Source organism: Tachysurus fulvidraco, chromosome 25 (assembly GCF_022655615.1).
Source record: "Tachysurus fulvidraco isolate hzauxx_2018 chromosome 25, HZAU_PFXX_2.0, whole genome shotgun sequence".
Classification (NCBI taxonomy): Eukaryota; Metazoa; Chordata; class Actinopteri; order Siluriformes; family Bagridae; genus Tachysurus; species Tachysurus fulvidraco.
Window position 1 is genome coordinate 7,029,852 of NC_062542.1, and position 10,833 is coordinate 7,040,684.

A 10,833-nucleotide genomic window follows, 5' to 3' on the forward strand; every position below is an offset into this window, starting at 1 on the left:
AAAAACACTCAAAAACCCTGCAAAAAACACTCCAAACCTGTGAAATGTTTTTTTTGCTTGTAGGCTTGATCAGTCTTAAGCCCTGGATAAGCCTGAGGCTGCATGTTCCGAATCAATTTGAGCACAATGGCTCATTATTACTGGCTAAGGGCCAACCAAACTGTCTGAAGCTCCAGATTAATGTGGAGCTTTGCATTGGAGACTAACTTCATCTTTTCTTTAAGGAGGATACCATGAGAATGTACACAAGGCTCTCTATGTGTAGAGAAGTCAGCCAGACATGTTGCATCTCTAGGCAGTCTTTAGCAGGAAATGACATGGTGCAGGTGATGAAATGTCTGCATGTACTGTAAGTTAAACTGTTCAAGGCATTTCCAAAAGAGATCTTCTGTAAAGTATGCTTGACAGATATAAAAGCAAATTTCCAGATCCAAGACATGGGGTCTGCACCATCTTCTCAGGATTCTCAAAAAACAATACAAAACAGGAACTAAATATGAAAAAAATATAACAAATAGCAGATCCAGATAATGGTAGTCTATACCATCTAATACATGTCTGTTACATATGTGTATTGCCCCATGATACCTCTTGAGTTTCTTTCTCCTGACTGCCAGGTTCAGAGGGGTGGTTAAGTGGTTGTTGACTTAAGGGATAATGGACAGAATTGCTTACCATGACTGAATGCCAAGCACTGAGAAATATAATAAATTTAGTCTGGGTCACTTGTCTCCCCATTGGCCATTGTTTATAACACTGTGGCAGTTTGAGTCAAAAAGCTCACTAAACAACAAATAAAGCTGTGATAAAGGGACTGGTGGACTCTGTGTCTTGGCTGGAAGTAGGAGAAACCCGACAAACCCTGTAGGACCCTGTAGCTGTGGTGACATAAGAGTCATCATTAGACTCCATATCATCTTTCAATTACAATACACAATCATACACAATACTACATGAAGTGAAATGCTTTTTACAACCGTATTTTATATAAAAATAGAGGCAAATTACACCAAGGGCAAAATAATAAAAACGAGACACAAATAAAGTAAAATATAGAACATATAGGGCATATAGAAAAATATGATGGAAAATTGCAATAGAAAAATAAATCTGTCAAAAGAGCTAGATAGATGGTTAGGAATTGGCGATGCTCTCTGGGTGGGAGGGATGGCAAACTGTTTTGCTGTGTCTTCCAGACCAGTCCTCAGTGGTGTGATGAAAACATGAATTAGTCCAAATTAAACATGGAATCTTATGCCTGCAGGAGTAACCCTCATTATAGAATTTGCTCTATGCTTATATGGTCACATGCAGGTGTCATGTTAAATGATTGCTACGTGACAGGTGCAACGGATACATCCAAATGTTCTGCATCAGATAGGCCAACACTGAAAGGCTTAAAAGAACAAAGGATATGAAAATCAAGATATAGACAAAAGTCAAAAGATGATGGAGGGCAAAGCCAGGAGCCACATTCTGTTGTTATCAGTTACATTTTCAGTAAATATAACAGGGAAATCTTCACGTTTTAAGTATTTAGTTGCTTTTATTGCTGTGTGATAATTGCTGTGTGTATCTTTATTAAACAATACCGCATCCATGGAATATTCTGATTGAGATGCTTTGGTTTCTTCATTTCAAGTTTCTTTTAGTTTTAGGATTTAAATGCAGGTGATTATATTCACCATCATTATACTGTAGTTTGGAGTACTTGATAAAGAACACAACATAGGTGCTACATATAACCTTATGTCTTATAAGTATTTAATAAAGTGGATAACACTATTTTCCATATTTTCCTAACTCCATTTTCCAACACTAATTTCCACTTGGGTCTATATCTGCACATACACTTGATATTGTCTATTTACAATTGTAAACTAATGAACTAAAAGTAGAATAGGACTGGATTGAATTATATTAGCTGTCAGTTTGATTTGCCTGGATAATGTGAAAATGATGGCAGTAAAACAAGCCACAATAAAATGTGCAAACATGAATCTTTTTCATCAGACATCAGACAGTGGAGTAGCACAGTGGCAGTCTTTGTGCATTAATATGAAGAGGGGAAGACACACTGTGGAGACAGTGGGGGAACTGAGATTATAAAACTATTGGGTGACAAAATAATAAGTGTTAATGTGCTTAATGTTGTGTTGGACAATCAATTAACCAACACTTAATGTCAAATGAAAATGTATGTGTTTCAAAGGAATCTATTTTTTTTTTTTATCGAAAGCATCATTAAATATGCTAGACACCCCCACTGGGGTACTTGGTACAGCCTCATTGGCCCCTCCGCCTTAAGACCCATCATTTTATTTATTAGCTGAATTTCTTTCATTCGGTAACGTTATCTAATCGGCTTAAGGCGCACTGTATTAGGCAATGCGACTCAAAGCGCACACCCGACTTCTTTATTTTTGGTCTGATAAATAAATCTCATCAGGAAAAACTGGTGATGTTTCTAGTGCATTTCTTTCTGCTGCTGTTGGATCCGAGCCTTTGCCGGCTGATCACAAGCAGCCCTACCGATGATAACACACTTCGGAGCGGCCATGGAGAGCAGGGAGAGCCGGGACACAACGAGCATCACAAGGATTCATACAGCACTTTCGCGTCAGAATTTTTGGAGTCTAGATACCTTTCAGACGAAGGTAATTCAGTGGGTTTCTACTAGCTAATTTTCTAACTAGCTAATTATATCCGAATATTTGTCTGTCGTTGGAGCGGTGGTCTTGTAGGCCTGTTGAAAAATCAGCAAGGAAATTCAGAACGAGTAGCAGCCTTCTGTATTGTGTTTTTTGAGGTATGGGGCATAGAGAAGGAGGTTATGACTACGTTACAAATAGCCCATATTAGAACATATACGGTATCATAACTAACATATACATTTGTTGTAGCCTCTGTGATTTTGTGCCTTGTTTTGGAAACAGGTCTTCATTCAGCACCGCGGTCAGCACCCCTGACTGCGGACTAAGCCACGCCCTCTGCCTTAAGATGCTCTGTAGAACAGGCCACTTAGGGCCTACTGATTTTTATAGAATATTTATGTATTTCCCCAGATTTAAAATATACATATGATTTAATTGCAATTACTTTAATATTACTTATTTAGGTAACAGGGTTTTCTGGTTAACAGTCTGATGCTATGCTGAGTATCTGTGGAGTTGTCCAAGTGAATGTCTGTATGGGTTTCATCCAGGTTCTCTGTTTTCTTTGACCTTTGGAATATATACTAGTACATGAATTTGTTATAAATTGGCAGTGTGTGTGTGTGTGTGTGTGTGTGTGTGTGTGTGTGTGTGTGTGTGTGTGTGTGTGTGTTTGTGTGTGTGTGTGTGTGGCTTTCATCCCATCCCGTCTCAATGTCCACATTTTTATAAATAATTTTAAGTTAAGAGTTGTTTTGAAGTGAAGAGATTATTTAATGTCAGTTAAAAAATACATCACAGCTTTAATTTGAGGGTTTTTGCAGTGTCTTGCCAACTCAGTTTGTTAGTGAACAAACCTAAAATACCTAGAAGATGTCAAGAAATTAAGTCTGGTTAAAAAGTAATGGAAAAGTATCACTGAGGCATTTTTAAACATATCGCAGTAAAAGTCCATTAACACAAAAAGAAAAGAATACAGCATAATTGTGGATGGAGAAGAATTTAACAGGAGAAGATGTTAACAGGACAACCATAGCACAGGCACTGAACATAGCTAGGCTTTATGAAAAAAGACATATAACATTTGGTTTTAGAGATTCAGAGGATGTGTACAAAAATGTTTGCTGGATTGATAAGTCTTTTTTGGCCTTGGAACATATGTGCCTGGATCCCAACACTGCTTATGATCCAGAGAACAACATTCCCACTGTGAAGCTTGGGGGTGGTAGGATCATGACTGAGAAACTGGTCAGGGTTGAAAAAAAGATGGATAAAGCCAAATACAGGAGAATCCATAAAGAAAACCTGTTTAAAGCCTTAAGCAGAGTTTTATCTTGTAAACAGGTAAAAAGAACACTAATAATTTTGCCAATGCTATATTGTAGTGGTTCGGAATAAGCTGAATGTGTTAGAATGGACCATCCTAACACGCAAAATACAAGTCAAAACACAGGACTTTTCCCAGGATCTGTGGGTAAAAATTAAGTACATAACTTTGTTGCCTGAGGAATGTGAAATACAAGGTACATACAAACCTATTCTACTAAACCTATTCGACCCCTATTCGAAACCTATTCGAACCTATTCGACCCCTTAAAATAACCTTGATTTAAAAGAAAAAGCCATCTCTTATGTGTAGAGAAAATGACAAGAAATTCATACAGTGATGTGTATTAATCACTTTAAATAACAGAGTTTGTAGTCATCTGACAGCTTTATTGAATGGTATTAACAAAACATCAACATTAGGAGGGCAAAACACCAGTCTTAACATCAACAGTCAGGAGGGCACTTCAGGATGCACTTCTAGGCAGAATTTTAAAGAAAAAGCCAAATTTGAGGCTATTAAAATAAAGATATTATGTTAGACCAAAGAAGCCAATGGACGATTCAAATTCAATTTATTTGTATATTGCTTTTAAGAATTGACATTCAAAGCAGCTTTACAGAACATAAGCATAGAACAAAAGGTTAATATAAAGATTAATATAATACAAAAAATCAAGATTAATATTAGATGTATTTAAATGTATTTGTATTTATCCCCAATATTTTATTTAGAAGATTGAAAGAAGATTGAAAAAAAATGGTATGTGGACAGGAAATCTCAAGTTGATGTGTTTGGAGCATAAAGAAGAACATTCGTGAGACTGAAGAAAATGAAAAGATGCTGGAGGGCTGTGTGACACCATCTGTTGTTGGTGTTAATACGGGCTGCTTTGTTGGTGTTAATATTATACATGATTAAAGAGTTCACCCTATTTTACAACGCCATGCCCTAATATGTGGACACTGCTCCTACAAGACAATGATCCAAAGCATAGCTCTAAACGATGCAACTACTTTGAGAAGAAGCAGTCAGCAGGGATTCTGACTATACTGGACTGGGTATCAGTCCAAATCAAGCCAATGCTCCCTGTCAGAGCACCGTTTGAAATGTCATCAGATTACCTCAACAACCTGATAGCTAGCATGCCAAAGGTCTGCAAGGATTAAGTGTTTAAGGGAAGATTCATTAACCAAAAAAACTCATTGAATGACAAAATTCTTATTTCAAGCAAAAATCATTATTGCTAACTTTGTCATTATTTGGGCTGCATTTTCTGTTCATTCATGTTTTACAGCTCTACAGTTTTCATGACAAATGTTATACATGATTACATACAGACCCCAGACTGCTGACCAGCGGTATATACTGTATACTACACTTTTGTATATGGCCAAATGCATGTAGATAACTGATCATCACACCCAGTTGGAAGCACACAATTATCTAGGATGTCTATATATCCTGTAGCATTACAATTCATCTTCACTGGAACAAAGAGGCAAAAAATGTTCAAGCAAAACTTTGCTTTTGTGCACAAATCAAGCTCCGTGAAGACATGATATGCTTGAACTGGAGTGGAAGAACTCAAGTGTCCGGCACAGAAACCTGACCTCAACCCCACTGAACACCTTTCATTTGAAATGGAACACAGGATGAACCCTAGGCCTCCTCACCTAAAATTAGTGCCTGATATCACTAATGCTCTTGTGGCTGAATGATCAAATCCCTGCCTGCTCCAACATCTAGAGGAAAGCCATCCTAGAAGAGTGGAGGCTAAGGGGTGACCAGCTTTGGAAGGGGATGTCCAACATGCACCTGCAGGGGTGTGATGGTCAGGTGTCCATACTGTATGTGTTTGTCGTTGTAGGGTTCTGTGTTATCTCTATATTCTGCTTCAGTTAATTCTATTCCAGATAACAATTTCTTGTTTTCTGGAGTAATTTTATTCTTCTACAGTGAATGAAGCAGGTGTTTGTCTTTAATTTCTATCACCCAGGTTATCCGTTCCCGACTGCACCTCCTGTTGACCCTTTTGCCCGCATCAAAGTCACTGATTGTGGAGTAACAAAAGGCTGTATCAGGTGAGCTTAAAGTATTTGCACTAGATAACACTCTTGAATTATTGATGCTGACAGATCAGAAGTTATTGATGAATTTTCTGTAACAGCAGCTCTGACAGTAGTTCCAGCCATAAGATTTATTTTTATGTCTTCATTCCAAGTGTAACTTATGACACTTTCTATAACATGAAATGTAACTGAAAATGGATAAAATGTTTGATATGTCATCCATTAATGACTTAAACTTTATATTCATTGACAAATCGCTATGGAATAAGAGGAAGACAACAATTTTGGGCAATGCTGTTTTTGTTTCAAAACAATCATCACACCACACCGTCGTTGAGTTCTTTCCCGTAGAAGCACACTCATACATGTTATTATATTATTACTATTATTATATATCAGTCAATCCAAGTCTTATATAAGTATGAACCAGCAATAAATATAATCGAATTGCTTAAGTTCCAAATGCAATATATAACATACTATGTCTCTTTACCTCTGTCTGTACTTTTTTTTGTGTGTGTGTATAGGTATGGAAAGCCGGGCTGTGATGCAGAAACATGCGACTATTTCCTAAGTTACAGGCGCATCGGTACAGATGTTGAGTTCGAGATGAGTGCAGACACAGACGGCTGGGTTGCTGTCGGATTTTCTTCTGACAAGAAAATGGTGATTATCATTCATTCATTCATTTTCTACCGCTTAACCGAACTACTTGGGTCACAGGGAGCCTGTGCCTATCTCAGGCGTCTTCAGGCATCAAGGCAGGATACACCCTGGACGGAGTGCCAACCCATCGCAGGGCACACACACACTCTCATTCACTCACACACTCACACACTACAGACAATTTTCCAATCAACCTACCATGCATGTCTTTGGACCGAGGGAGGAAACCAGAGTACCCGGAGGAAACCCCCGAGGCACGGGCAGAACATGTAAACTCCACACACAGAAGGCGGAGGCGGGAATCAAAACCCCAACCCTGGAGGTGTGAGGCGAACGTGCTAAGCACTAAGCCACCATGACCCCCTAAAATGGTGATGATAAAAAAGCTGATATAAATGTGGATCTTAGATAAGCAAAGGTTGATATTTCAGAATAAACGTTGAATGCTTTTAATGATTTCTGTAAAGTGATTTATTCTGAGGTATGTTTGACATAAAGATCCACCCCTATCACCTAACACACACACACACACACACACACACACACACACACACACACACACACACACACACGCACACATACACACACAGTCTTGTAAATTCTTCTTCACTGGTGCAATTTCATTAGAACGTAAATTTATGATCAAAATTCAGTAACCATGTTTGGAAGATGTAATAAAAAGCTTAAATAGAACATCATGTTAACCTTCTTCTATTTTCAGATGTGTGTGTTCATGTTGAATAAAAATGTGCTAAGGAAAGGTGATAATCCATTATCTCTCTCCCAGGGAGGTGACGATGTCATGGGCTGTGTCCATGATGATAACGGGCGGGTGAGAATCCATCATTTCTATAACGTGGGCCAATGGGCCAAAGAGATCAGGAGAAACCCAGCACGGGATGAGGAAGGCCTCTTCGAGAACAATCGGGTGACTTGCCGCTTCAAGCGCCCGCTTCATGTGCCACGTGAGGAAACACTGGTGGATCTGCATCTCAGCTGGTACTACCTGTTTGCCTGGGGACCTGCTATACAAGGTATGTGTGCATTAAAGTGCTCCAAAGATCTATATCTGATTTCATGTGTCCCATGGAATCCATGCCCCACCTCTACTCTCATCTGAATCTCAATATAGACCTTTCTTTCAAGCTGGTATATAAACTGAATTGTGCGTCTACAGTTTCTGCTCATCCTCCTCTTTATTAGGATCCTGCTTATTTCTATAGCTATCCAATAATTTACTCATGTGGCAGCAGCACAGTACTGCTATTGTTCCCGTCAAACATCAGAAAAAGGAAAAATTGTGATCTCTGTGACTTTAATCCTGGCAAGGTTGTTGGTACCAGAAAGACAAATAAAACCTTGAGGTATATATTCTACAACAGCAGAAGATACATCAGGTTCCACATCTGCCAGCCAAGAGAAAGAACAAGAACCTGAGACCATCATGGCCAAATTTGCTTGAAATCTATCAGATTGGATAGATGAAGACTGGAAAAACACCTGGACAACCAATCACGGTCTTCAAAAGAATGTGTCATACCTAGTTCAGTTCAATTCAATTGAAATTTATTTGTATGGCACTTTTTACAATTGACATTGTCTCAAAGCAGCTTTACAGAACATAAAGGTTATTATAAAGATTAATATAAAGATTAGTGTAATACAAAATTCAAGATTAATATTAGATTTATTTAAATGTGTTTGTGGGGGGCACGGTGGCTTAGTGGGTAGCACGTTCGCCTCACACCTCCAGGGTCGGGGTTCAATTCCCGCCTCTGCCTTATGTGTGCGGAGTTTGCATGTTCTCCCCGTGCCTCGGGGCTTTCCTCCGGGTACTCCGGTTTCCTCCCCCAGTCCAAAGACATGCATGGTAGGTTAATTGGCATCTCTGGAAAATTGTCCGTAGTGTGTGAGTGCGTGAGTGAATGAGAGTGTGTGTGTGCCCTGTGATGGGTTGGCACTCCGTCCAGGGTGTATCCTGCCTTGATGCCCGATGACGCCTGAGATAGGCACAGGCTCCCCGTGACCCGAGGTATTTCGGATAAAGCGGTAGGAGATGAGATGAGTAAATGTGTTTGTATTTATCCCCAATGAGCAAGTCTGAGGTGATTCAGGTGACTGAGGTGAGGTGAATTGTAAAGGAAGAAACCTTGAGAGGATCCAGATTTAAAGGGGAACCTCAACCTCATATGGGTGACAATGGAGGGTGTGATTATAAATATACAGACTGATAAATGTTGTATTGATGAGGAGATTGTTGTCCACAAAGACCACATGGAGTTGGCATCTCCGCTTTAGTATCGCAGAGTCAAACTGGTAAATCTCTAGATATCTCAGGATCCTCACTGATTCAGCTTCATCTCAGTGGAGGTCCAAAATCTTAATGGCACGGAAGATAACCGGAGCTGGTACTTTCTGGATGTCTCGGGATGGGTAGAAAGAGAGAAGCAATGGAGAGAGATTAACGTAGCTGCTGTTCATAATATTAGCAAACACTAGATGATAATATGCATTCGATCAGATGTATTAGAGCACAATATTATGGGATATATTACAGTTATGTGTATGCCCGACTAAAGAGATAAGTTTAATCTACATTTAAACTTGGAAAGTGTCTCTAAGCCATGAACACTATCAGGAAGACTATTCCAAAGGGAGCTAAATACGAAAATGCACTACCGCCTTTAGTAGACAGATATTCTGGGAACTACCAGAAGTCCTGAGTTTTGTGATCTCAGAGAGCATTGTAATTCGCTCTGGATAATGGCATCTGCTAAATGCTATAAATCTAGATCACATTCTGTTGTTTTATGTGAACGTTAGCTGAAGATCTTGACCTGTATCTGCATGATTATTTGTATATTATCTGTTCAGCTGTGAATAATGTATTCATATATGGTTACATCTCGAATGTGCATGTCCATGTATGCATGTCTTATTGTTACTGGTTCATCCTTACCGTCTTGTTCTCGGTATTTAGACATTAATCCAATCCACACAGAATGGCTGTCTGACATTCCTGTTTTTATTTTCCGCAGGTTCCATAACACGGCATGACATCGACAATCCTCCAGTGTCTGACCACATGATCAGCATTTATAAATATGAGGACGTTTTCATGCCTGCTACAGCCTACCAGACATTTTCCTCCCCGTTCTGCCTCCTGCTCATTGTGGCCCTCACATTTTACCTGCTGATGGGAAGCCCATAACCGGGATGACATACTTGTCAAAAGCATTAGAGAAAGGCAGCAATAAATCAGTGTCAGAGAATAATCAGAATTTAAAATAAGCTGTGTATTTAAATAGGAGCATCTGAGCTTCTTTAGCAAGCTAGATTTATGCAGTACACACCCAGTTCTAGGAAGAAGGCTGTATTACTATAGAGCATGTTATTAATCAAGCTCAATGCCATATAGATGAAATGCCTTAGCATTTTTTCTTTTTGTGATATCCAGTATTGCTGATATGTCCTGTGTTTCTTAATGGCTTTTCAAATTGAGTGCCAAATACATGCAAGTGCCAGTTTGTTCACAGTAGCATCACACACTAAGTGGTATTTTGCTTGCAGTATCATTAGGAGGCGCTGCAGTAAATAATCATCTCAGCAACACTTGACAGAATCAGAAGCAGCTATTTTGCTTTATCACACACGTCTAATATAACGTCTGAGTATCACACTGAACTTCTCTAAAATGTAATATTATAGAACGACTGTGAAGCAGCATAACAATTTGTAACAGCTTTATTCACACACACACACACACACACACACACACACACACACACACACACACACACACACACACACACACACACACACAGACTTACTATTATTACTATCTAACCACTCCAGCAGTAGTATGAGCAACTCTGAGCTAGCTAAAGCATGCTGACAGAACAGTGTTTTCTGAGCCATTTCACAGAAGCCAGTCTCCACTAGAGTGTCTATTTTTATGTGTTATTTGAACATGTTTGGAGCAGTATTTATATTCCATAAATTGCAGAAAACCTGTTTTGCAATGACTATGTGTTCTTAATATCTCACTATTAAACAGTGTAGCTCTGTCTGGCCGTTGGTTCACCTTGTTATGGTTTCCACCCGAAGGAATGAA

General features: G+C 39.1%; 1 protein-coding gene across 1 annotated transcript; it reads left to right on the top strand.

The window, feature by feature from the left end:
- The first annotated feature begins 2,306 nt into the window (after positions 1-2,306).
- On the top strand, positions 2,307-10,540 carry LOC113659360 (DOMON domain-containing protein FRRS1L). The gene is made up of 5 exons (XM_027172080.2): positions 2,307-2,657; positions 5,981-6,065; positions 6,581-6,719; positions 7,507-7,753; positions 9,758-10,540. The coding sequence occupies exons 1-5, from the start codon at positions 2,462-2,464 to the stop codon at positions 9,928-9,930; spliced, it is 840 nt and encodes a 279-aa protein (XP_027027881.1). The 5' UTR covers positions 2,307-2,461; the 3' UTR covers positions 9,931-10,540.
- The last annotated feature ends 293 nt before the right edge of the window (positions 10,541-10,833 follow it).

What these genes read in the sequence shown, in the direction of transcription:
- LOC113659360 (XM_027172080.2), top strand. Translation starts at nt 2,462, where the DNA reads ATGTTTCTAGTGCATTTCTTTCTGCTGCTGTTGGATCCGAGCCTTTGC. An exon ending in TAGATACCTTTCAGACGAAG is followed by an intron (nt 2,658 to 5,980) that starts GTAATTCAGTGG and finishes TCTATCACCCAG; the next exon opens with GTTATCCGTTCCCGACTGCA. An exon ending in TTTCTTCTGACAAGAAAATG is followed by an intron (nt 6,720 to 7,506) that starts GTGATTATCATT and finishes TCTCTCTCCCAG; the next exon opens with GGAGGTGACGATGTCATGGG.